This window comes from Quercus robur, chromosome 11 (genome assembly GCF_932294415.1).
Source record: "Quercus robur chromosome 11, dhQueRobu3.1, whole genome shotgun sequence".
NCBI classification, from domain to species: domain Eukaryota; kingdom Viridiplantae; phylum Streptophyta; class Magnoliopsida; order Fagales; family Fagaceae; genus Quercus; species Quercus robur.
In genome coordinates, this window is record NC_065544.1 from 20306536 (window position 1) to 20333859 (window position 27324).

At 32.7% G+C, this 27324-nt stretch overlaps 2 protein-coding genes and 1 long non-coding RNA gene across 5 annotated transcripts in view; 1 reads left to right on the forward strand and 2 right to left on the reverse strand.

Annotated features, from left to right (window-relative positions):
• The window catches only part of LOC126707333 (high affinity sulfate transporter 2-like), a 53231-nt gene extending 33746 nt beyond the window's left edge, over positions 1-19485 (forward strand). Inside the window, exons 1-14 of one of the 3 annotated variants that reach the window (XM_050406939.1) lie at positions 14615-14682; positions 14790-15152; positions 15251-15299; positions 15405-15612; positions 15834-16008; positions 16131-16196; positions 16453-16566; positions 16662-16778; positions 16862-16988; positions 17100-17386; positions 17499-17689; positions 18164-18249; positions 18337-18413; positions 19018-19485. In XM_050406939.1, the coding sequence (XP_050262896.1) occupies positions 14832-15152; positions 15251-15299; positions 15405-15612; positions 15834-16008; positions 16131-16196; positions 16453-16566; positions 16662-16778; positions 16862-16988; positions 17100-17386; positions 17499-17689; positions 18164-18249; positions 18337-18413; positions 19018-19161 (1962 nt within the window). In that variant the 5' untranslated portion in view covers positions 14615-14682; positions 14790-14831 and the 3' untranslated portion in view covers positions 19162-19485. Of the gene's footprint in view, positions 1-14614; positions 14683-14789; positions 15153-15250; positions 15300-15404; positions 15613-15833; positions 16009-16130; positions 16197-16452; positions 16567-16661; positions 16779-16861; positions 16989-17099; positions 17387-17498; positions 17690-18163; positions 18250-18336; positions 18414-19017 lie in introns of those variants that run through there. The other 2 variants (XM_050406937.1, XM_050406938.1) reach the window with 2 other exon arrangements.
• LOC126707337 (uncharacterized) lies at positions 10491-12723 on the reverse strand. The gene is made up of 3 exons (XR_007648904.1): positions 12532-12723; positions 10840-11281; positions 10491-10606 (listed from the first exon to the last, which is right to left on the reverse strand). It is a non-coding gene; the product is annotated as an uncharacterized LOC126707337 (long non-coding RNA).
• Positions 19486-21586: 2101 nt separating the features above from the next.
• LOC126707336 (chaperone protein dnaJ 20, chloroplastic-like) lies at positions 21587-22350 on the reverse strand. The gene has a single exon (XM_050406943.1). It carries the CDS (start codon positions 22283-22285, stop codon positions 21758-21760), a length of 528 nt encoding a protein of 175 aa, XP_050262900.1. The 5' UTR covers positions 22286-22350; the 3' UTR covers positions 21587-21757.
• Positions 22351-27324: the final 4974 nt, after the last annotated feature.

Genomic DNA, 27324 nt, shown 5'->3' on the forward strand with positions numbered 1-27324 from the left:
GGACAATTTTGGATTTGAAAACTTAATATATTCCATATAGACATAGTATCATCTTCACAAGCACATGTGATTACGTGAAAGGTTTGTAAGCAATAAAAGCGACAAAGGATAAAATCTTATCAAAGGATAGCTTGCAAGTTTTGAAATTCGTTCCCATTCAAAATTCAAACCAATAACGGACACTTTCGGATCCCAAGTCCAAACACTATACATGTTTTTTTGGGGGGATATTTCATACATGGGTTTCAAGTCAGGACCCAAATCAGTACTGCTCCAAAAAGTAAAGGTCCGTTTGGTACGTATATTTAAATAATAGTTTTCAGTTTTTTTGAAAATATGTGTGAGTGAAAAAATATGTGAAAATATGTGTAATATTGTTTAAAAACTGAAAACATGTGTTTGAACTCGTGTATCAAATAGGGCCAAAGTCCCTCAAAAATTTTCATTATATTTTTTATTTATAGTTGTTAAAGTTATACTTTGTGACTGATATACGATAAAAATTATATCTGTAAAGTTGTAATTTACAACTATGTGTTTTGTTGGCTTTAATTCCGTGCCAAATTTGATTGTAATTTTATTCAATCTTTTGTATCCTATATTTATTGTGGGATTTAATTGTAAGGGTTGTGTGATAGAGAGAGAGAGAGTGTGTGAAGACTCAAGCAACTGAAGACAGAAGAGTTTTCGTGGGTATCTCGCGACTAAGCATCCCACGAAATGATGCATGTGCCTGCACATGATTGGAATGCGAAGAGTTAGGACAGATGAAAACAGCTGTGTTTCGCGAGTAGCTCGCGGGTAAGGCTTTTCCGCAAGACACTTGTGAAACATTCTATTTTGCCAGACTGTGTTATCTGATACACACTTTCTATACCCACATTATATATACTCACATTACCCACAAAAGTTGAGGAGTGTTTTAAAGAGAAAACTCTAGCCACAAACCTTAAGAGCTAGAGATTGTTACACCCACATTTCTCTACACAATTGCTTATGGATTTTCCTTAACTCCTACCTCTCCATTTCCATACCATTGAGAGGTTGATAGCCCAAACACTTACCACACCCTTTCAGAGTGTTCAGTGAGGTTTTGGTACTGCTGGGAAGCATTGGAAGAAACCAAGGATGGCAGATGCAACATGGAGCTTGTTGCGGGATCCGGAGAGCTAGACAAGACACGGTTCCGAGTAGCCTTGTTGGAGTAAGAGTTTAGAGGACTTAGGTACATCGGATAGATTAGGCTTGGAGGGTCTCTTGCTAACCCATGTATCCCAACTGATTGTCTAGTGGATCGATTATCGCTTGAAAGGCGACGGAGAGGTTTTTCTCCGAGTTCTTCGGTTTTCTCTTCGAAAACACATCGGCGTGTTATTTTGTGTTTGCATTCTTCTTCCCTACTCTTTTACCTTTCATTTTACTACTGTGTTATAATGTTTATGGGTTAAAGTAGCTTGTTTTTTTATTTGCTCGCATTTACTCTATTCCGCACTTAGTATTAAGTTAGAGTAAAATCAATCGAGCCATAACTTTAATTTTGGGTCTAAATAGCTCTTGTGTTTTCACACATTTTCGCACATTCAATATCAATAACTAATCTATATAAAAATAATATCACACCAGTCACAACTTGTCGTATCAATAAATTATAAAATAGGTAGTTTATAATGCTTTATCTCAAACAATTTGTTTATTTCATTATACAACATTTTTAGTAGAAACATTTCAAGAGTTCATGAGTAGTGGCCTAACCACCAAAACCTACAACCCCAGACACCATCAATGGTGTCAATGAAGAGAGAGAGAGAGAGAGAGAGAGAGAGAGGGTTGCAAATAAAATTTCTCTCACCTAAAAACATTTTACAAATTTGACCACATTTTACAAGCAAACAACCACCCAAAAATGCAAAACATATTTTTAGCAAAAATGTACTCGTTATGTAAGTGGAAAGTATTGTTTTTCTATTTAGAATGTGGATTTCCAGAGTTCGTTGCAAAATGTCTTCGTGAACTTGTGGAGTTGTTGAAGTAGGGTAAGAACTACCTTTAGATGTTGCTTAGATTTTAGAGGATATTTTTATTATTTGTGAAAGTTTTTGTACTATTTCTTTGGTTAGTGTTCTTTTAAGATGTAATAGAGTTACTCTAGCTCTTGCTAGTGCTCCTAAAGAAAATGAGAACATTCTTTGGCTTGAAGAATGTCCCTTATTTCTCTCTTATTGTTACTCATTATATTGAATATATGAAATCACTATGGCTTTTATTTCAAAAAAATTATATTTGTAAGAATATTTTATGAAAACATTGAAATTATATTATCAATACATTAAAACACTTCACCCATGCATTTTAATATATAATTGCTAGTGTTAAGGCTATGATGAAACCTATTTACATTGTGGAGGATAACTAGGAATCTCAACTAAAGAGTAAAGACTCGGGTGTTTCCAATAAAAGCCACGAGTACCATAATAACAATAATAAAAAACCTCGCCATAAATTGCTTTGAGCTTGCCCATTTGCACTAAGACAGACTTGAACTTCTTCAGATAGCAAGTGTTAGTTGTTTGGAGTTTTAGAATGAAAGAGATCTAGTATTTGAAGAGCTTTTGTTCTACAAACGAGGAATTGGCCCTAAGATATAATTACACAAGACTTGCAAAGACATGTATTGGGAACCACTGGCGGATCCAAGGGGCAAGAGGGGACAATTGTCCCCCTTGAGGCTTGAGCTCCCCAAAAATTGATCTTTGCTGGTGCTTATTACTTATTAGAAGTGTTGAGGGCCATTTGTGAGAATCCAGGTAGAAAGAAGAAAAGCCCAATAACAAGGCAACAAAGAATTGGCAAGCAGATAGCAAAACCATTAGGCCCAAGCAGTAGGAATAATGAATCACAGGCCCATGAAATAAACAAATGGGCCTCGAAGAGGCAAGTGGGCTTAAAGAAGCCCGGAAAGATAGAAATAACATACACATGGGCAGTATATGATTTAGAAAAGTGAGAAAAGGTCGACACAGGCCCAAAGTAATGCAAACTAAGAAAGTAAGGGATTTATGGCAGGCTCATGAACCCCAAGGATGAGAATAAGGTAATTGGGCCAAAGAAGCCCAATGAAGTTAGTAAAAGCCCATGGAAAGCAAGTGGGCCAAGGAAGCCCAAAGAAAGCAAATGGGCCAAGGATGCCCAAGAGAAAGATAAAAGGGACACAGGAGCCTATAAGTAGGAAAAACCAGTGGTCATACCAAGTCACTGGGGGAAAGAGTAAACGGCTGGTCTAAAAAGGCCCAGCAGAATTGAGTCATCACAGCAAGAATAACAGAACAATATGGCAGGAAATGAGGGAAATCAAGAAGTGGGCCAAAGAAATATAAGGTCCATCATCAAATAAGGCCCAACTCCTAAGAGGAGCGGGAAATCAAAAAGCAGCCCACATAAAAGGTCAAAGAAAACGGACAGCAGGCTATGTAGGCAAGTCTTTAGACCACAACAAACGAATGGGCAGCAGACAGACTTTGGACACATATGGAAGGAAGGCACGCGCAAGGCCCAGGCACCACCAGCCTGTACCCAGCCAATACAGAGCATGGTGAGGTCGGGGGTCAGAGATTCAGAGGGCATGGTTTGGAGGTAGGGAGAAGGGAAAAATCTATTTTTGAGGTTCCGACTCAGGCTCTTTCGGGGAGGTGTCCTGCTGGGATGACTTACTATCCAAAAGAAGCAAGCTGAGTTAGAACCACTAGGTACATGTCATGAGGAATAGGGAGAGAGAAAGAACTCAGACTGTAGCAGGAATGGGTGCCACGGCAGACAAGCAAACAAAATACCCTTCTTTGTCTGGTGATGGAGGGTGGCACACAGACGGAATAGTAATGGTCGGCCAGTACACCCAGACCAGACAAAGGAGGTTAAGGGCTAAAACAGTAAAATCCAGTCACAACAAGCACTATAAAAAGAGAGTCTTGTCGTGAACAGAAAAATGGAGTAACAACAGGAACCTTAACTAAGAAATAGGAATTTGAAGAGAAAAACCAAGAAATAGAAAAAGAAATGAATGGGAAGGAAGGGAAGAAAACAACCAGAAAGAAAATAAAGTGAGAATTAGAACGGCAGGCATGCACCGGTAGATTGATTCCCTCTCTCCCTCATGAAGTCCTGCTCTCTGTAAAAATCACAAGGAGCCTTTGTGCATAAACCATTCAGGTCCGTTTCTCTCAAAATAGTTAATCTCCACGGTAGGACTTCTCCTGAGAGATTAATTGCGTTGAGAAGGAATGTTCTTTCCTCTCTGGCTTTGCTCCTCCGGACCAAATTTTAGTTGATTTCCTAACATTCTAATTAGCCCATACATATTAATACTTGTTCATTTTCGTTCTGTTATTTTCCTTCTGTAAAAGTGATTATCATTGCTGTAGTTGTGTTTGAGGGTTGTTTGGTCATTTCCCACGAGTGGCCAGATATTTTATTTATTTTATTATTATTATGTATGTCTGTCACAACTTGTTTGAAACAGCTCTGCCTGCCGCAAACACGTTCCTGGTAAACCTGGCCTAGTTTGCGCACAAGCCGGACCAACTTGAGTTGCAGCTGGACCGGTCCCAACTCCCTTTTCCAGAAAACTTGGGCCTAGTGCCGCAGAAAGCAGCCCAACACCGCTAGCACAACCCACCACTTTACAAGAAGTATTTCACTATTTTGCCCCCCCTTGCACTAATCAATTCACTTCCATAAAGCAACTTAGCAACCTCATTTCATCTTTTCCTGCATAAAAGATGGTGATTTGTGGGGGCTTAGGTAAAATTTAAGGGTACGTTTGATTGGGTGGATTTTACGGAGGATTGAAAATAATAATAATAATAATAATAAAGAGAAAATGGGGGAGGAAACAAATTTTGTGGGTGTTTGGTTGAACGGAGGAGAGAAAAAAAAATTGATGAAGTCTAGATGTTTTCTCTCTGAGCCTACTAAAACATTATCTCCTTAATTTAGGGAGAAAATAAAGAAGAAAAGAGTAGTTGCAGTCAAGTTACTGAACTACCCTTCCTCTCATGTTTTGCCGTTTTGGTTGTTTTTTACTTTCTTTTTCCCTTTTTTTTTTTTTTTTTGGGTTTTATTTGAACGTGACTTAATTTCTCTTTTGTACTTGGTATATCTTTTATTTTTTAACAAATTTGGGTGATTTTTTTTTTTTTTTGCTTTTTTATTATTATTTAATTTAGCATCATTTTTAATAAGGACATATGAGTAAATTTATATAAACTTTATTTTCTATTTTTCTATTTTTCTTCTCAACCAAATAAAAAAGTTTTCCACTCTTTCAACCAAACACAAACGAGGGAAACTAAAAATTTTTCTATCCTCCCACTTTTCCATTCCCTCCCTATTTTTTATCCTTCCAACCAAACGGATCCTTTTAATGTTTGTTTTGACTCTCTTTCACTGAAGTATTAGTGGGGCCGCAATTTTTTTTTTTTTTTAATGCTATATCTTTGTATACCAACTCTAATGTTGTATACACAATTTTTCACAAACAAATTTTACAATTGCTAAAGTAATTAATGGTGAATGGTAGACGTAATTGATACTCTGTATCCAACACTTTTACTTCATTACTTATAGTCAACCACTTCAATAAGTATGAATTTTATTGTGAAAAAGTTAAATCTATAGCATTATCGATGGTTTGAAGTTTAAAACTGTAGAGTGTCAACTAACATTTCTCTTTCATCTCTTGATATTTTTGTGGGTTTCAAATGCTAACTTTTTATATAAATTCAAAATTTAGCTACTTAAAATAACAATGGAAGAAAGGTCATATTCTACGTAAAAACATTCAAGGAAGAAATGAGACATGTATACAACTTTACAAAAAATTTTCTATATTCTTTAACATTTTCATATTAATTTATTTTCTCATTTTATTTTGAGGATCAAATTATATTTTTAAACTTTGTGTATTTAAATTATTCTATTAATTTGATTGTTATTAATTATGAATTTATTTTTCTTGATTTCTTTATTTTGATGATATTAAATATGTATTATGGATAAAATTAAATAAACATATAGTTTTTTATATTTTTTTTGTTATTGATTAATTTTTCAAATTAATTATACTTTTAATTTTTTATTTTTTGATCTTGCTCTCCTGAATTAAAATCTTGACTCCACCACTGAATCTATATAAATAGGTGGGAAAAAAAATCTTGATATGGAACGTTTTGTAGCACACCAAAGAAATTTACAAATACATGCTAATATCCTTGTCAACATTTATTCTTCATAAGGATACTGAGAATGTTGTCAATCCAGTTACATAATAACACATTATAGAAAGTTAGTAAAAATCTTTAAATGATATAACTTAATTCATTAGTAAATATCTAATTTCTTTCTAAAGATGTTAGTATATTGTTGCAATTTCCTTGTAAATTTGTGATTGTACAATATACAGTAAATGCATTGCTTTATGAAATGCTTCATTGGCAGTGGCGGTTCTAGGAATTATTTTCTAGGGGGTCATTAAGAAACTTAAATTAAAGAAAATTTAATAAATAAAAAACTTGAATATATTGAGTTATCAAAAAAAAAAAAAAACCACAAATACGTGAAGTTTTACAATTTCCTTCTATGAGTTTTTATATTTTAAAAACATGTCATGATAGTTTATTATTAGTTGTCAATATCTATTGTCAATGTAAGTATAACCATTTTATTTTGTTAAGTTTGTATAATGTTTTTTTTTACACAATTGTGGTTATATATTTATCATTGTTTTTATAAAAAAATATTTTAAACTTAATGACAAAACTCAACCCCACTTGCACCAGATAATTATTAACCCACACAACCACACTCATCCATACATAAATAATACACTAAATTGTTGTTTGATTGTGGAATAAGCTGATATGTAATCAGGGTGTACAAGAGATTTAAAACAAAGTGCACAAAAATATTTTTAAGAGTAAATTAAATAAGAAAAGCAATATTTTATATATATAATTTTTTTTTCAAGTCAGGGGATTCATTTGAACCCCTTGAAGTATATCTGCAGCTGCCAATGTTCATTGGTAAGACTAAGATCTCATTCTTTAATACGGAGAAGATCGATTAATTAAAAATCAAGATAGGTAATTGACAAATGAACTTTAAATCTTGGCTCATAAGACATAAAGTGTGGTTACACAAAATATATATTACTATATAGGGAAAAATGCCCATACACCCCCTAAACTTTAGGCTAGTGGCCAAGACACCCCCTCAACTTTTATATTGGCCAATTTACTCCTTAAACTTTACACAACTGTCAAATCAATACTTTAGTTAGTCTCCTGTTAATGTGTTAACGGAATAATCACGTGACACTCACATGTAACTTTAAAATATGAACTCATCTCATGAAATTGAAACCCAACAGATCTTACCCAAAAAAAAAAAAAAAAAACCCAACAGAGAAAGAAGAACAACCTAAGTCTGACCGGTGGCACAGAGAGAGAGAGAGAGAGAGAGAGAGAGAGAGAGAGAGAGAGAGAGAGAGAGAGAGAGAGAGAGAGAGAGAGAGAGAGAGAGAGAGAGAGAGAGAGAGAGAGAGAGAGAGAGAGAGACTGTAGAATTAGAGCCACCACAGCACGGCATCGAGTTCAGAGCCACCACTTTGTATATTTAAATTATTCTCTTAATTTGGCCACTACTTCAAAGTTCAGGGGGTATGTGGCCATTTTTCCCTTACTATATATTATACAAATTCTTTACAACTACTATCAGTTTCTTTAAGACTTTCTCTAATCTTTGTATGTGTATGTTAAAATACTTAGCATTCTAAAAAAAAATTATACAATTAATCCTCTTATAGTTAATAATAATATTTGGTTAAACACTTAAACTATTATTTTGTTCCTCAAAATTTCCAAAAACAAAAATGTTATTTTCGTCCATAGATTTTTAATCTGATCATTTTAGATCCTCACTTTTCAAATATGAGCAATTTAGTTCTTCAATCAACTCTTACTACATTTTTGGTGTCAAATACGTATGAGAATGTCATTTTTACTCTCTTATTGCGGGGACATCCGATAAAATTGGGACTTTGACAATTTGTCATTCACCCAAAACAGTCAACAGTGACTGCCAAGTGCCAAACCCATGGATCCAAATTCAATAAACCTTGTAAATAAATAATTCAAATCCACCACATCATTTATCGGGCCAAAAGGCCCAAAACAGATTTGCTAACCCCAAAATATTTCAAACTACCATTCTATGGGTGTAAAAATCATGCTTTCTTAATGCTTCTTTTATTAGTGTTACGTCCTGTAAAGACTTACAGACACCAATTGAAAGAAACAACTAATCAATCTAAGCAACAGATAAGGATAAGTATTGTGTTTATGGACTCCTATTCAAACACTTCCTAATTGATAAGGATAATTTCCCTCATTATTGAAAGACCCAAAAATAAATAATAGATAAAATATAATGATAATTCATAACTAAATATTGCCCTAGCAGTAGATTCCAATTAGCTCAACTGGTAAAGTTTCTAATAGTTAAATAAGATATCTGAGATTTTATCCCTGTCTATACCAAAAACTGATTAGTGTTTTAGTTTAATAATAAATAGTTATCATTATGAGCGGATGCCATTAGTTGAAACTCTCTAAAAAAAACGAATATTGCTCCAGAAATAAACCCTAGCATCAACCTCTAGTAGCAATATTGTGGACCTAACAGTTAATTTTTTTTCTCCTAAAATCATAGGCGAGCTTTGGCCATAAATTCTCATGAAGCACCTCCAAAATTTGGGACTCCTGACTCCTGAGCGTTTAGTATTTAATTGGTGAGGTGTAGCAATATTGTCTTTCCCATTTCTTATGTTTTTTTTTTTTTTTTTTTTTTTTTGTGAAAATATTTTCTTATACTTATTTTACATCTTTCATTTTACACAATATCTACAATTGATAATTTGATACGTTGATGTAGACATTTTAAAAGGCTTAATTAAAATATCCACACTTAAAACATGAAAATAGACCTAAAAAAGTAGATGAGGGATTATTATTATTGAACGTGTAATTTAAATAAATAAATAAAATTTCAAAATCCTGTTTTAATAATATTTTAAGTACCACTTATTCATGAATATATGCTCAGCAAAGCACCCCATATTCCTCAAAGTTAGCACCTCATAGGCTCCTCAAGAATAACCTACAGAGTGAAGCTGTGCAACTCCCTAAAATGGCACAATGCAAAGATGCAACCAAAACATATAGCAAATATCACTGGTAGACTTTAAGGAAACTTAAATTTGAGTAACATCTATAAAATGATATAATATAATCATAATAGATAAATTATTATGATTATCCAAAAATAAATTATTATGATTAAGAGAGTGTGTTGTGCATAATATAATTTATTCTACAATTCCTTAAAAGTTATCATAACTTTTGACTTGATTAGAATCTTCAAGTGGCTACTTAGATTTGTGGACAGAAGTTTCACATTGTAACATCTACATAACAAAAAAAATTTGTGGACTCAGAGCTGCGTTGGATAACGTTATTAAATTTTAGTAGGAATAGGATCATTTGATTATTGTAAAACTTTTCTAATGCACATTTTTCTACTCCTTTACAAATCTATGAATTTTTACTAAAATTAGACTACTTCTAATATGAATGAATGAACTAGAAATAATACTTTGATATTATATGGACCTATTTACAAGCATATAAAATCCAATCTTAAGTCTATAAATGTATTATATTTTTAGACAAGTATATACGTAACAATATAATATTATATATTTAAATCAAGTCTCATATTCACGAGTTTGTTCATGAATACATTATAATGTTCAAACTTGATTCATTTAATAATTGAGCCTAAATTTAGGCTGGAGTTTGGTTTTCTTGCCAAATAAACGAACATAAACAAGTATTTTCTTAAGTCGTGCTCAAGCTATTTATAAACAGTTTGGTTCATTTACAATATATTTTGGTCCATGTTTTGATTTTAAATCCAAAAACTTGAGTGATCCTCTTTCTAATAGTAAGTTCAATTTTTTTGGGGTTGATTTGTCAAGATTTTATATAAGCATTTTAAAATTTTGGGATATCAACATCAAAAATTGAAAATATTGAATCACCAGAATTATAGCGACGAAAATTTTCGTCACTAAAACCATTTTTTACAAAATTCTGCTACATTTAGTGACGAAATATTTCATTACTAAAACAATTTTTTGTTGCTATATTTGTGATGGAAAAATTCGTCGCTAAAACTTATTTTCTATTTTTTTTTTTTCATGGCTTTGATATTAATTTGTAACATGTCATTACATTATTAAAACATCACATTTAAATAACACATTTATTTCAACAACACATTTATAAAAAAAAAAAAAAAAAAATGATCCATACATTCCACAAGTAAAAAATAAAACAAGTATTCAATTCAAACTTCTTCCATACAATAATTGTTTGCAACACATACATACAATACAAAAAGTGTAGCATAATATAATTATAATCAACAGAAGATGTCCTCATATGTCTTCAAGTAATGCCAAAAGTAAATCCCCTAAAAGCCACCAATAAGAAATCTGCACAAATATAAAAACAATACTACATTAAAATTGTAAAGTAAAAATATTAACTATATTATAAGAAACATTTCTAACAATGCATTAAGAGTAGCCACAACTCCTAATGTATAAGTTGTAGAAAGCAAATATAGATTTTCAAGTGTAATATAATACAATTAGTTTCAAATAATGCATCAAAAAAAGTAGTCACACAATGTAGTACGAGTCAATTGCTAAAAAAAAGTACTAACCAATAATTGTTTTAACTTGAAGATGAACCACCCTCATAGGTAAGAACCTCATCATAACCCTTGCTCCTCAAAAATTTAAGAATATTCTTTTGGACATTTTCTTGCTTAGCTCGCACCTCTTTGTCCCTAACTCGCTCCTCTTGGTTCCTAGCTCTTGTCTCTTTGATTTATTGTGAAGCACAATAATGTCTAATTTTGATTTATTCCTACTCTAGTCTTTTATTACTATATCAATAACTCTACTAATCTAATACTAAACAACAACCTTAATCCCAAATTTTTTATTTTTCAAAATTTAAGACTTACAGTTCCATAGTGCCACCAGCGTTGGTGTGCTTAAGAGCCTTATTGTAAACACGATCCCAGCAATCAACCTCAGAATCGGGTTGCTCACAATCACCGGATTCGCCAACCACCCCTTCAAACTCGAGATCGCCGACTCCTTTAATATCGAAATTCACCCCAAAAAAAAAAATGTTGCACTTTCAATGAGCATAAAAAAAATGTAACCAATAGAAAGGTAAAACAGTTCTTCTATAATTAGAAATTTTGTCACAACTTAATGAAGTGGTCAACTGTGAGTGGTGGACAATTACTTTCACATGAACTCACTACTTTTTTCTCCACTATTTACAAGTTACAACCAACAATTTCAGAGTCATGACAAAAGTTGTGTCTTTAAACTAAAAAGGTAAAAACCTAAAGGGAATGGGGGTTGGAAGCTGACCAAGGGAAGTGCTCAATTGTAATGGATGCAACATGGGCAAGATATGTGTTAAAAAATGGCAAGTATCACTTCAAGGCTATGTCCTTATAGTATTGGACAACTTTGATCTTGACAGCAAATTTTGTATCATCTAAAAGCATCTTCCTACTAAAGACTAGAAAGCTTGATCTAAATTTGATTTTCTAATTTATTCTCTCTTTTTATTACGTTCCTTTTTTTTTCTTTGGTAGAGAAACAAAAATCAAGAAATAACAGTACACAGAATGAATAAACTTAAAAAGGAGTTTTACTAAAACCAAGACCAATCATAAAAAGAAAAATAATTTTATAAAATTCAATATACATTCCAAGAATATTTATTTAGTATATGCCTCATTGTACTTCAATTTTCAATTTGGAATATTTATGGCAATTAAGATACCTGTACATTTATATATATATATATATATATAAATTTATATATTTATATAATTGAATCAATTGATGCTTCTTGTGTACTTATCATATAACATTCCAATCCATAAATAACAATAATAAATTTCCATAAATAAATTATAAGCTTCCTATTTTTGGTGGTGTCTCTCCAATCCAAAAAAATGTTGGGTAAAATGAGAAGGAGCTAAAGATCAAGCAATTTCCAAGTAGCTTCTCTTTAGTCCCCACCAAGCCAAATAGACCTGAAACTTTCAATACCCTTTTTCCACGAATCTTCTCACACATTTGCTAATGATGCCAAATTGCTAATGCAAGAACTTTGATTACATAAAGGAAACTAAAAGACAAAAAGTACCTCAAGCATGTCCAAAATATTAATACATATAAAATTAAAAAAAAAAAACAAACAAACAAACAAACAAACAAAGAAAAAAAATACTTCTTCTCTTTTAATCATCAAGAGGATTTTTATCTAAAAAACTCGAGATCTGAAAATTGCAACAAAGAGATGAGATGAGATGAGGGGGTACCTTGTTTTGGGAGTGGGAGCAGAACCATCGATCTCTTGAACGGCGATGTAGGAGTCAAGCTCGACGGCGTCATTTGGGGATGTCGTTGTTGTTGATGGCGTCGATGGGCTAGGTTAGCATTGGCATCGGCGTTGGCGCTGTGAGTGAGTGAGAGTGAATCAGAGTGAGTGAGCAGGGAAAAAAAAAAAAAAAAAAAGGCTGGTCACGGCGACAGTGATGAGGGACTGGGTTGACGTCATTGGCGGGGGGCTAGGTCGACGCCAGTGGGCTGGGTCAAAGTCGGCGTCGGCGGGCTGGGAGTCAACGGTGTGAGGGAGAGAATGAGTGGGAAAAAAAAAGGGTTGAATGTGAAGTGAAAAAAAGGGGCTGATGAATGTGTGATATATATATGACCTCTTTAGTGATGACTTGGGTTTCGTCGCTATTGCCTGCCTTTAGCAACGAACTCGAATTCATCGTAGATAATAAAACTAATGTTTTGGTTTTTCCTTTCAGTGATGACTTATTTTCTTCCCTGATTGTCCGTTTCGGAGTTCATAAGGGAATGGAATGGAATGGAATGAAATTGAATGATCATAAGGGAATGGAAATGAATAGAATGGAATGGAATGAAATGTATTTAAGTAATGGAAAGAAATGGAAAAGAATGGAATGAAATGAAATTAAGTAACCTTGATTGGATGTTTTAAAATAAAGGAATGGAAAGAAATGAAAATGAATAAAGTGTAAGTAATATTGTTTGGGAGTAACATGGAGGGAATGGAATGAAATCATTTTATGATAATATTACTATTAGACCCCTATTTTAAAATAAAGAATTGAATATATAGGGGTAATTTGGGAGTTTTAATAAAAAAATCATTAAATCTAATTTCATTCTCTCCCATTCCTCCCAATTTCGGGGGGAATGAAAATTTGAGGTTTTAAGGGAATAGAGAGGAATGAGTGCTCCCTCCTACCCATTCCATTCCCTCCTACTTAAACTCCCAAACAAGAAAATGAGCTTTCCATTCCCTCCATTAAAACTCTCAAACAAGGGAATGGAAGAATATTCTAAAATGATTCTTTTCATTCCTTTCCATTCCCTCCTCCCAAACGAGGTTAGTGACAAAAGTGTTTGTCGCAAAAAATTTAAACTTTTAGTGTCGAACAAATTCGTCGCTGTAGATCAATTTGGTTTCATTCAACACAACCTATAGTGACGAAATCTAAGTTTCGTTGTTAAATGTTACTAATTTTTTTTTATAAATAGCGAAGAAATATAAATTTTGTCACTATTTGGTACTTTTTTGTGACGAAAAAATGTTTGCCACTAAAATTCGTCACTATAGTTACATTTTGTTGTAGAGCGCTCCTGCTATCCCTGCTTCTGTCCTTGTGGAATCTCAATATTGATCTCAATCAAAAGGGCTCTGGTTCATTTGTCTCCACCTCCGCTACCTAAACTCAATCAAATACAATTGTGGGTACCAGAAATGGGCCTTATGTGCCACACCAACCCTCCACGTTTACCTATATCTTCGCATTTAATGCTTTTTTACGATCAACCACTCATTTTCCTTTAAAAATAGTACTTATAATATATACATGCGCTCGCATACACACACATATATATGACAAAATTTAGGTACAATACCTTAGGTGTTGTTCCTTAGATTTCCCACTTAAGATTGAATCATGTGTCTATTTAATTAAAAAATATACTTCTATCTCATAAGGAAAAATTCACATAACAAAATTTTAAAAGGGGAATCTAAGGAACAATACGTAAGTATTGTGTATATATATATATATATATATATATTATTTTAAGGGGAACAAGAATGATAAAGGTACCATAAAATATAAATAAAAAGTTAAAGAGAAATAAATTGATAATAATAATATTGAGTGACAGTTAAAAACAAATCCAATCATATTATTGAAAGCTTGAAATTAATCGCTAATTGTAGGTTAATTTTTGAGAAAGTCAACCTTTGTATACATCATAGTCGTGACGGCTAGATGCTAAGTAATTGGTCATATCAGACGAAATAATAAATAAACCAAAAAGCTTAGGCTTGCCTATATATATAAGCAATAAGAACTTACTTCCCTGTACCTTGTACTTCCATCTTTATCTATCAGCTTAACTCAGCCTTACTTTCCACAGTTAGTAACCATTAACTTGTTACAATTTGCTTCCGTTGAATAAAATCATTTTTAGCAGTATTTTCTAAGTTCTATTCAATTTTCTCTGCCCCATTGTTTTAATATAGGTTTGATATACATATACTAGAGCTAACTAGTTTCTGGCTCAAATGAGTGGGCGTGTTACTCACGAGATGGAGATCGGGAGCGGCCCTTCATCGCGACGCCATCCACAACCTTCTTCTCATATTCACAAGGTGGAAAGGCCTCCTCAGCAAAATCTTCTCACTGAATTTCAAACTGTTATCAAGGAAACTTTCTTCCACGATGAACCCTTAAAAGCTTTTCGGGGCCAAAAAAGTCATACAAGGTTTTTTCTTGTACTCCAAGCTATTTTCCCGATTCTTGAATGGGCAAGAAGCTACAATCTGGAAAAGTTCAGAGGTGACCTGATTGCTGGACTCACCATAGCTAGCCTGTGTGTCCCTCAGGTGAGTGAAAAATATTTCCATAAAACAAAATAAGCTTAGCTATATATATTAATTTTCAGTTTCCATTTCTAATGATGCTCAAATATTTTTCCTACTAGGATATTGCATATGCAAAGCTTGCAAATCTTGATCCCCAATATGGGTTATGTGAGTTTCCTTGTTTCTCATAAACATCCTCGGTTTTTTTTTGCTACAATATGTTCTGCTTTATTAATCAATAATTAATGTTGTTTGTTGTTGACTTTTCTCTAGACTCTAGCTTTGTTCCACCTCTTATTTATGCCTTCATGGGTAGCTCCAGAGATATTGCCATAGGACCAGTGGCCGTGGTGTCTCTTTTGATTGGAACTATGGCGCAGAATGAGATTGATCCACAGAAAAATGCTCTTGCTTATAGGCGTCTTGTATTCACTGCTACCTTTTTTGCTGGAGTCACTCAATTCGCACTTGGATTTTTCAGGTATATTATTCTTTTATTAGCTGTTGTTCTTTGACAATTCAGCTATAGACTTTTTAGATAGCTATATCAAGTTGAAAATGCTAAAGGGTACTACATATTTGACTTTAATACCTATAATTGGTAGATTTTAACATTCATTTAATGGTTAAATTACTTTTTGTTATAAAATAAAATTTGTAATCTCCCTAACATTAAAATGATGGTTTGACCATTGCTTGCAGATTGGGTTTCTTAATTGACTTTCTGTCTCATGCTGCCATTGTTGGATTCATGGCTGGGGCTGCCATTACCATAGGCCTTCAACAGCTCAAAGGTCTTCTTGGTATAACAAACTTCACAAAGAAGACTGACATTATTTCAGTGATGCATTCAGTTTTTGGATCAGTACATCATGGGGTACAGAATTTGTAACGTTATTTTTATTTTTTTTCTCTCTCTTCATCAAATGATGTCAATGTTTATTATGGGTCGGAAAATCCCATGAGTGAGTGTGAATGACTTTCTAACTTGTTGTACAGTGGAACTGGCAGACCATAGTAATTGGGTTGTCATTCTTGGCCTTCCTTTTGCTCACCAAGTACATTGTAAGTATCCTATTTCTAATAAAAATACTATGTTTCACTCTTGATATTTCACTTTATACTCTCTCAACTATAGGGATTTTTTTTTTTTTTAATTTTCATTTTATCTACTTCATAAAGAAAAATAAAAAATAGAAATTCTTTGGTGGAATATAAACTAGAATACTATGTGGGTAGAGGATTTTTATTCTTCAATTCCTATGTTACCTAAATTAAATCATTTTCATTGTTATGGACTTTTTCTTTGATATTGGCACAGGCCAAAAAATACCCCAAATTATTTTGGGTATCTGCTATTGCTCCATTGACCTCCGTCATGGTAGCCACATTTTGTGTATATATTACTCGTGCTGATAAGGAAGGTGTAGCAATTGTAAGTACTCTTAATTTTATCATTTTGATTTTGTGTTTAGCTTGCCACAAAAAGGATTTGGCAAGCTCACATTGCGGTTTCTTTTACTGTGTCAGGTGAAATATATAAAAAAGGGCATAAACCCATCATCTGCTCAAGAAATCTATTGGACTGGAGATTTACTTCTCAAAGGTTTTAAGATCGGTGTGGTTGCTGGTTTAATAGCATTGACGGTAAGCTAATTTCTTTACAATCATTAAGAGAAATCAGCCTAATAATACTCTCCAATATTAAAGCCAAATCTGTTGGATTCTAGGAAGCTATAGCGATTGCTAGAACATTTGCTGCTGTGAAGGACTACAATGTGGATGGGAACAAAGAAATGGTGGCAATGGGAACTATGAACATTGTTGGCTCCATGACATCTTGTTATGTAGCTACAGGTGTGTAAAAATGTACTCAAATTGAAATTATATATTTCTGAGCCTCTAAATTTTAATCACAGATTAATTTCTTTCAACATTTTATTAATCATCTTCATCGTGTGCATGCAGGATCATTCTCTCGCTCTGCAGTAAATTTCATGGCTGGCTGCAACACAGCAGTTGCCAACATTGTGATGTCTTGTGTTGTTCTTCTAACATTGGAACTCATCACACCATTGTTTAAGTACACCCCAAATGCTGTACTTGCTTCTATCATCATTGCAGCGGTGTTTCCCCTAGTTGACATTCCAGCTGCGATACTACTATGGAAGATTGATAAATTCGATTTTCTTGCTTGTATGGGAGCCTTCTTTGGTGTGGTCTTTAAAAGTGTGGAGATAGGCCTTTTAATTGCGGTATGTAAGAACTCAACAAAAGTTGTGTTTTGAATAAAAATACTCAATCCCATTTTTGAGTGTTTCATCTTTTGATTTTCTCACTGAAAACTCTTACCTTTTGTTATGGTAGGTGGCTATATCCTTTGCCAAAATCCTCCTACAGGTTACAAGGCCACGAACTGCTGTACTTGGGAATCTCCCAGGGACTCATGTTTACAGGAATGTGGAACAATATTCTACTGCAAAAACTGTTTCTGGAATTCTGATTATTCGAGTTGATTCTGCTATCTACTTTTCAAACTCCAACTATATTAAGGAGAGGTATTTTGAGACTCTCTTTCTATGACAAATTAACAGCCCTGTATATATATATATTTTTTGCCGAATTAAAATTGTTAAGATTAAGGGTTTTTTTTTTTTTTTTTTCATCAATTGGAGGGCATGGCCCCCTATCTTCCGAAAAAAGGATTTTACCTTTCCACTACATGCAATCCAAACATAAGATATTACCTCCTCCTGCCCACATGTGAGCATAAAAAGCATAGATTTTGCACATAAATAAACGATTACCTAGGCATGTAGGGCTTTTGTGTCTGTTATGATCCCCGGACTTTTTCATGGAAGTTTTGTGATAATTTCTACATATAATAAGGAATACTTTTAGCAAACATAAGAACCTCCAAAGTCATAGAAAGGGAAAAAAAATGGCCTAGTTTTGTTCAATAGACTACAATGGAAAAATTGAAAGTAAGAACTCTAGTCCAGTAGACAGTTGTTAAATCCAATTTCTTGCAGGATTTTGAGATGGCTAAGCAATGAAGAAGAAGTTTTGAAGATAAACAGTGGACCCAGAATCAAATATCTCGTCGTTGAAATGTCACGTAAGCAATTTGTTTAGTCATGGTCCTTATGGAATTGGTTCTAATACTTACTAGAGGAATATATTCATATGATTCACAATCTTGCAGCTGTTACTGATATTGACACCAGTGGCATCCATTCCTTCGAAGAGTTACATAAGACACTTCAGAACAGAGATGTTAAGGTAAGATTAATTTAAACTCAGAAATTATGTGCCTATTATTTGCTTTCTCAACTGTGTTTAGATATATCTTGATATTTGTCTAGGACTTCTACTGTTTCATATATTATATGTTCACTAATTGGCATTGATTTACATCCACTGCATTTTCTTTGTCAACACAGAATACTCCAAGTTGAAGCATTAATTATCTAAATTTTGTTAGACAAGTAAACCTAGCTACCTAACATGTACAACACGTTTCACCAAAATTAAATTTCCTTATAATCTAATAAATTTCAAATTATATGTAACTACCTAGCTGGTTATGGCAAACAATTCATATTTCTTCTGAATAATCCTAAATAAACTTCTTTGATGAAAACCATACCCCATTTAAACACTTTAATTGTAGGGTTTGTTTATTTATTTTTTTCTTTTTTTTTTTCTACATACTAGACTATAATTTTACTCATTAACAGATATGCCAAGAATATTGTAGCACAATTTAAGTTATATGTTATCATTTTATGAGAAGAATTAGGATTTGAATTTCACTCATCAGTGTGAAGTTTATTAGAGAACCAAAAGTATTAGTGACAATAATTTGATCATGGTTTTGTAACAGCTTGTTTTAGCAAACCCTGGGGCAATCGTGACCGAAAAGCTGCATGCATCCGCGTTTACAAAAAAGATCGGTGAAGACATGATCTTTCTCACAGTTGCAGATGCTATTGAAATGCTGTCGCCGAGAATTAAAGAACTGCCATAATATATATTACGAGCGAGGGTGTTGTGAAAGAATGCAAATAGCTAGTTAAGGTGTGAAGCTGGGGTGGTGTTTAAATTGTGAAATAGTGTGGAGTGTTTGATAGTTTTCATAGCTGTTAGCAAATTTATTTTCAGTTCTGGGGAGCCCTAATCTTTTTAAGTAGAATGGCCATATAACGTTGGTCGTTGGGCATCTTGTTTCTTTTGTCTTTTGCTTTTTTCTTTTTCATCCACTCATTTTCTTTTCAATGAACTCTGACTCTCTGAGTTTCTTTGTACTTATTTTGTTATTCCTTTCCTTTGAATCAATTTTTTTTAGGTTTTATTTCGTAGAGTGGATAGAAGATTTGAGGGAAAAAGAGGAGAAATTAAAGTGTATAAAGTTTATCATTATAAAGGTTTGAGAAAAAGGTGCAGAGAAATCAACCAATCTTATATAAATTATTATTAATGTATTTGTAATATAATAAACTAAAGGAATAAGATTGCTAAATCATCTATGTAAGACTTTTCTCTCTTATTTACTAACATTTTAGAAAGATCAGAAATTATGGTCCGAATAAAATATAATCATTTTTCACTTTTTTTTCCCCTTCTTCCACTATACTCTACCAAATAAGGGATCATGTTTATCAATCTATTGTCTATTTTCTCTATACCCATTTTATTCTCTCATTTCTCTGCCCAACCAAATGCACTGTTAGTATTTTGCATCTTGATGATTTTCTCCCCTATTCACCTGGAAGGCAATGATGCTCATCTAAATTAAGATCCCCATCTAGACAACGATCCCCATCTATTTTATTTTATATATAGGTTATTTGCTCTTAGATTTCTTGTATGTATGATATAGTACTGTTAGCCCATCCCATAAAATCAAATAAAGAAAATTACTTCTTCTCAAAAAAAACAAAAAAAAAAAAAAATTACAAGCACAAAAGAGAGAAGAGAAATAAAGATTTTTGCGGTCAGCAAGATTACTTATCCAAAGTGCATATGGTCTCATTAAAATTCAATAATTAATAGGGATTTGGTAATAAATATAAATTCTATTGAATAATCTCTAAGAAACAAAGACGACTGTTTGTAGGAGTAATAAATTTCATTGTAATAATTACCCATTCTTTTTTAAACATAACCTAAATTTCATTGAAATAAATTCAATTACTCCATGAACCTCCAGTTTTGATAATTTCATATTTGAGAAATATTTCACCTCTGGGTAATGTGGATGTCTTTTGTGGTTTTGGCTTATTCTTTTCTAGGGCACCTATTTATAAGATTTTCTTTTTCTTCGAATAAATTGTTTTTGTGCACATGTTCCAAATATTTTGAGTTTATTGTCAGAGACTCAGACTCACATTCATTTGAAGTGAGCTCATTCGTGTATTTATGAGCAATTATGAACCTCCTTTGATATATTAATATATGGGTCTAGTATAAACTTGTATTTTATCTATAACACACGTGTACGTACCTTGTCTCATCTCAAACATCTAGGTCCAGATCAATTTTACTTTGGACTTTTATTTTTGCTATTTTTTCAAGATATTTTGAGCAATTAAGATTTATTTCTGCACATTGAATCTTGCTTTCTTTTTAAGCTAAGCTACTATTTTATTGTTATCTAACTAACTTAGTGGCTTATTTTACACACCATCAGAACACCTAATTTTCATTAGAACTAATTACTCTCTCTTTCTCTCTCTCTGAACAATAACACTGTACTTTTCTTCTCTTGAAAGTGTTATTCTTCAATCTCCCATGTATTTTCTCTTGTGTGAATAGTATTCTACCATATGTATTGTAAAGGAAAGGCACATTAAAAGGTTTTCCTTGAAATCTTGCGTGTGGAAGTGAGTCCAATACAAAAGTCAATACTATAGTCCGATCTTAGGATGTTATTTAGTGCTGAGAACCAATCACACCAAATTTTTATTTTGGGTTGTACAAATCAACCTTTAAGGTCAACGTTTTTCCATGATTCTATACAACTTTTCCTAAACTTCTCTTTTTATTTTTTATTTTTATGTTCTTACGTACTAATTATTTGGTTTACACTTGTCCAATAAAAACTTGTTTATTTGTGAAACTATTTTCAGCATAAATTAATTTGAGTTTTGAAGTTCAAAACCATACATACAAATAAGAATGGGTATTACATTATCTTAACAATAACCCCCACACATCAAAGATACTTCACACGTCGATATCTATGCTAAAAAATCGAAGCATTCAAAAATAAATAATAATGCTACAATTGTAAATTATTTTATAATATTTTTATAAATTATTGACATGGCAAATTCTTACTAGTTCTCATTTAAGCTACATCACTAATATCATTTTTTCACTTACTAATAATCACATACCACATCAACAATTTGAAATGAAAAAGTTTGTGAATTTGGCATTTTTAAAATAAATAAATAAAGAATTCTTCCGTACGATGTATTGTACGTGGTTTCATATTTACGTGTAAAATGTTAATAAATAAATTTAGAACAAACTATTACAAAGTAATAACAAATACAACAGATAAATTGCCCAGACCCTGAGAACTATTGACATGTAATTTTTTTTTTAAAATGAAAATATTAGTCCTTGTTCCTCGTATTCTGAGCCCTTATTCTACTACCCCTTGACCCCTCCTTTTGAGCCGTACGACGATTTGACCTCCTTTTCAATCCATTAATTTGTTCTTGCCACCTAGTTCTTGCAACATCCACATCCATCTTCAATGTTGATCCATAATTATTTCTCAGCCCCAACAATTCACAATCATACTCTTTGCGCAACATAGGATCTGACAGAGTCTTGTATGCAGCATTCAGTTGAACAAACATTATGGTCGACTCTTCCTTCATGGGAGGTGGACAAACATCAGGGTGATATCGAAGAGCCTTGCTTCTGTATGCTTTCTTTATCTCGTTGATGTTTGCGTTGTTTGGACTCAAAGAAAGGAGCTCATAGAAATTGGTTGAATTATTTTCACTACCAATAACTTTGGTGGCTCTGCAGGAAACACTATTGACAAGCACACGAGGCCGCTGTTGTTTAATGGGAAGTGAAAGAGAGAACAATGAATTGACACTGGTTTGGCTTGAACTTAGCAAAAAAGCCATGACTTTTAATAAGCAAAAGCTTGAAAGAAAGAGGAATATATGTCAATCCTTATATATAGGGAGCACAGTCTATCGGGTTTGTGGTTTTAGTCTCTTTATTTATTAAAGGAAATGAATGTGCCCGGCATGAAAACATTGACTTGGCTCTTGAAGTTGCCATGGAGATTGAAAAAGTGGTGAAGTTGGTAATTACGAAACTAAACGCGTTTTCTCCTTGGTAAGCATCGAATCGATTGGTGTTATCGTGGTGTGCGGCCTCCAAGTGTTTTGATTCAATTTATTTTACACTTTTTTTTATATCAATTAATCGTGTTTACAAAAGAATATATATATATATATATATATAATAATTAAATATCTAGTGTTGGTAAAACATCATACTCCCCTCCTTCACATCAAACTCACAATTTTATAACAAGTATATTAAAAATATTTTATTTTACGTATATGTTGATATATTAGATAATTTATTAATAATTAACCATTAAGATCATTGTGGGAAAAAAAATGTTCTCTTAACACTTAATTATTGAAATGAAAACTGCTCTTTTGTATGGGTATATATTTTGAAGTTATTCGTTTTAGAATAAATCAATTTCTTTAATATGCCCAATCATATTAGTTAATTACTAATTTTACTTCTTACTTCATAAAACCTATACCAATACGATTATTTTATGTTAAAATTATTGAAAAGAAGATGTGAAAGCAAGGAAAGAAAGATAGGACACAAGAGAATAACATGGTTTAACCTAATGGCCTACGTCCACGATATAGAAGTTTTAGATGGGTACATGTTTATTATCATCAATGTGTAATATAAAGAACCTTAGTAGGGCATATATAGATGCTACAATGTCTAGGATTAGGTGTTTCACAAAAAAATAGAAAGTCTAAGGTTAGGTGTAGTTTATAGTTTATACTGAATCAGGCCACTTAGGCCATTACACATAATAAACATAAACCAATATAAATATGATCTTTAACATTTTATTTAAGTAAAACTTAAATACAATTTCTTATGTACAATACATTAAGTTTCTCAATTAAATTCAAAGACATAGTTGCATAGAATTTAATTTTCATTTGAAAAGAAAATATTATTTGTGCTTCATTAGCTAATATAAACATGTCTTTGAATTTAATTGAGGATCCTAATGAATTGTACCTAATTAATTTCACTTTATAACTGCTTAATAATAATATGATGTGATTGCACATATGACAACCAAAAGTTTTAATTAAATGTTAGTGTTAAAAAAAAATCGATAATTCTTTCTTACAATTTCTTTATACTCTTTTTATTTTCTTCATTTTCTTTCCTAGTTGCCATTCTAGTCCCCACCCTATATAAATGAAAAGGATGTATATAAGCCTTTTTTTTTTTTTTTTCTTTTTTAATATTTGATAGTAAAGGTGGGGGGATTTAAACTCTTAATGTTCTTGATGGAAACACTAGAATGTGCCAGTTAAACTATAAAGCTTTTCACAAATTATTTTAAGAATATAATTATTTTAGATTTTAAGAGAGCAACAAGAGAGAATTGTGAGATTTGAGATGTCTATATTAGATTTTTTTTTTATTTTTTATAATTCAAATAATTGTGAGAGAGATTTGAACTATAAATATTTCTATAAAAAACAATATAAAGTGCTAGTTGAGTTAAAAGGCTTGACAATATCTATGTTAGTATTGAAGTTTCATATGTTATTAAGAAAGATTAACCACAATGCCAATTGTAAGTTATCTATAAATGACGTCCATTATTATTATTTTTAAATAAAATAAAAATATAAAACCAAAACCGCCTACCTATATGTCTATATATGCTGCTCACCACTTTGGTTTTGGTGGTGGTCAAACCCATCCATAATTTCCACAACCACCCAATCAGCCATCCACAAATACCAAGTCTCTTAGAACCCAAAATTGACCAACTAATACCATACACCACTGACCTAAGATCCAATCACCTCAACTAACACCAGCCGCCTCACATTTGCCATCCATAATAAAAATTAATTCTGCAAATTTAATGAAAACTAATATATATATATATATATCAATAAATATTTATCTTTTAATTGCAAAACCATAACCAATTAATTTCTAATCAGTACAGCTTACGAATTTACAACATGTAGATATGGAAAACTATTAAATAGTCTGGGAGTATACTCTCTTCCTCTCACATAGAGGTGGACCCCATAATGAGTGAGACCCACGACCCATATGTGAGAGGGAGAAAGTATACTCTTGGAGTACACAATAATAACATTGCAGAGACATGTAAATTATCTTTTTTTTAGTTTGACTAAAAGATTGTGTTTGTGAGCCTCAAGTTTCTTTTTATAGCTTTGTTTTGGTGTTAAATAATTAGGGTTAAAAGCCAAATATTGAATTATAGTTCAAACTAGGTACGAGGCAATCTTTTGAATGGATTAAAGGGAGGAGCAAAGAATGACAGAATGTCGAGTGTTCTCCTAAAAAACAAAAAGAATTGAACACTGTGGACATGGCCACGTGACACCCCTTGGGATGGGTTTTTAAGAAAATAAAGGTTTGATCTTGAGAGTATCTTTTATTAGAAAAATCATGAGTTTGAAAAAAAGTTGAGGAGTCGCCACTTATTTTATTATTTTTTATAAGGGAAAATAAAACAAGAAATAAAACCCTTTCTTTTTTATTTGATTGACTCAATAGATAAGGAAAATGGTCTACGTCCACCAAGGACAAGTTCGGGTGTCAAATTATGTCGTGAGAAGGTATGAGGCACCCACGCATGCCCGGTAAGTCTACTGGTCTCTACTAAATAAGTAAGGACTATTTGATGTTCAATTAATCGTTCAATGGGCACAATATTATTAATCGAATTCGTTACACCAAATCAAGCAAGTAGTTGATTTTATGACATGGTGGCTTGAAGCTAAATCATAAGACAAGATAACGATAATAAAATTAAGCAGCAAGTTAATAACGAAACAAAATGATGACAAAGAAATTAACAACTACTCTATATATATATATATATATATATATAAACAAAAAAAACATGTGTAAGCTTAAACTCTTCCAAGTCATGATCTGAGCAACATGAGAAGATTTCATTTTAAGGGAACTAGTGGGATTACTTTTTCTAAGAGAAGAGTGGGCTTAATCAGATTAGCTTGTGACTTGGTTCTGATTTGAAGTAAAAATAAAGTATATTTTTATTTCTATTTGTGGAAACCGAAAACATAGACTTGCTTTTGATTTGAAGTAAAAAATATAATAATAATAATAATGATGATGATGATAATAAAAGTAATAATAATAAAGTATATTTTTATTGATGTTTGTGGAAACCGAAATCATGAACTTGCCTCTAATTTGAAGTAACAAAACAAAGTATATTTTTTTTATTTTGTTTGTAGAAACTGAAATCATGGAAGTTGTTGGAAACAACATGGGACTAGGCAACATGTAGAGATTAGCTACAGTAAAAAAAAAAAAAAAAAAAAACTGTCTTTTATCACATCTTGTAAGAAGTCACATGACATGATTTAACCCCACTTTTCACTTTTAGCTTTCTTTTATTACCTCTGACAGGTCATCATAAAAGCTTTCTTTTATTACAACCAAGTTTTGTTCTTTGTTCACAAGACAGCCAAGCTTCAAGCTTTAACATTCAAACTGAAAAGCAAATACCCAGCAAAACAACCAAGCTTCAAATGACTGAAACACGCAAGAATAAGAAGTGGGAAGGTTGAAAACATACCCAGCAATTCCTTGGACGAGTTTGATGATGACTCCAATGAGATGAATGGCGACGACAACGGCGTTCTCTAAAGGATGGTCCTCCCACCACGCGACGCTCCACCGGCGATGGTTGATGGAGAGGTGTTGAACTATCTGTGTACAACGTGGGCCTGGCTAACAGCAAGAACTTGGATATTGGACTTGTTAGCTTGGCTCTAGATTTGTCCCCCCTCAAGATTGGGTTTTCTCCCAAGAAATTTCAATCTCTCTCAATGTCTTTTTTTGTTTTGAAGGCTTTTTGAAAATTAGAATGCAAAGAGATGTGGTGAAAATGATTTTAGGAGATGAAAAACGACAGGTACATCTTAGTTCCCAAATCAATCGAAAATGGAGTCTCCATGTTTATCCTCTGTTCTCTCTAGTTTTTTTTTTTTTTTCTTCTTTTCTTTTTACTCTGTTCCCCCCTTCTATCTTCTCCCCTCTCTGTTTTTTAAATTTTCTTCCCCTTTCCTATTGTTATTTTCCGTCCTTATATGGTCTCCACTCTCTATTTTCAAATTTTAAAGTCCACGTACCTACTATCTGTTTTTGTTTGCACACCCTCTACTGCCCGACTGGAACAGGGGAATGACAACCAAGACAAAAATCTTGCAACTGAGGGCACGCCGGACTTGCTTAGTGTGGGAGGTGTCTGTCCCCTGTACCCAAAATGTACGTCTCACTATTAACCATTCTGTTTTGTTTTTTGTCCTTTTCTTTTTTACCACTAAAGCTGGGTTTGCCAATATATTTGAAATAAAATGCAATCGTTTCTTTAAGTTAAATTAACAGAAGGAGGTTGAGAGACATAACATGATCTTTTTGGATATAACTTTCAAAATTTGAGGATTTTGTGGAAAAATGAAAAAAAGACAAGCGTGCATGGATTAAAAATTGTAGTTTCAAATGCAATTAAAATAAAGATTGATAGTAAAAACTATGAATAAATAAATAAAGGAGTTGAAAAATAAAATAATAAAGTGTCAAATGAGAGAGAGATTAGAGAGTTATGCACGTCATTTAATTAGTTCATTATTGGGGGGACACATGCGCAAAAGGTATGCATTATAATCGAGGAACGAAATAGTGTGTCTACAAACACACACAGCTCCCTTCCCCACTTCAAGCCCTCTTTGACTGATATAACCAATGTGAGTAGGGAGTCTTCTTCATTTGTTTTCATCCAAAACAATGTGAACACCCATGCTTCTATTAACGGCCAGTATGGTCAAATTATTCGTTAATTTTCAGCAAAACAAAA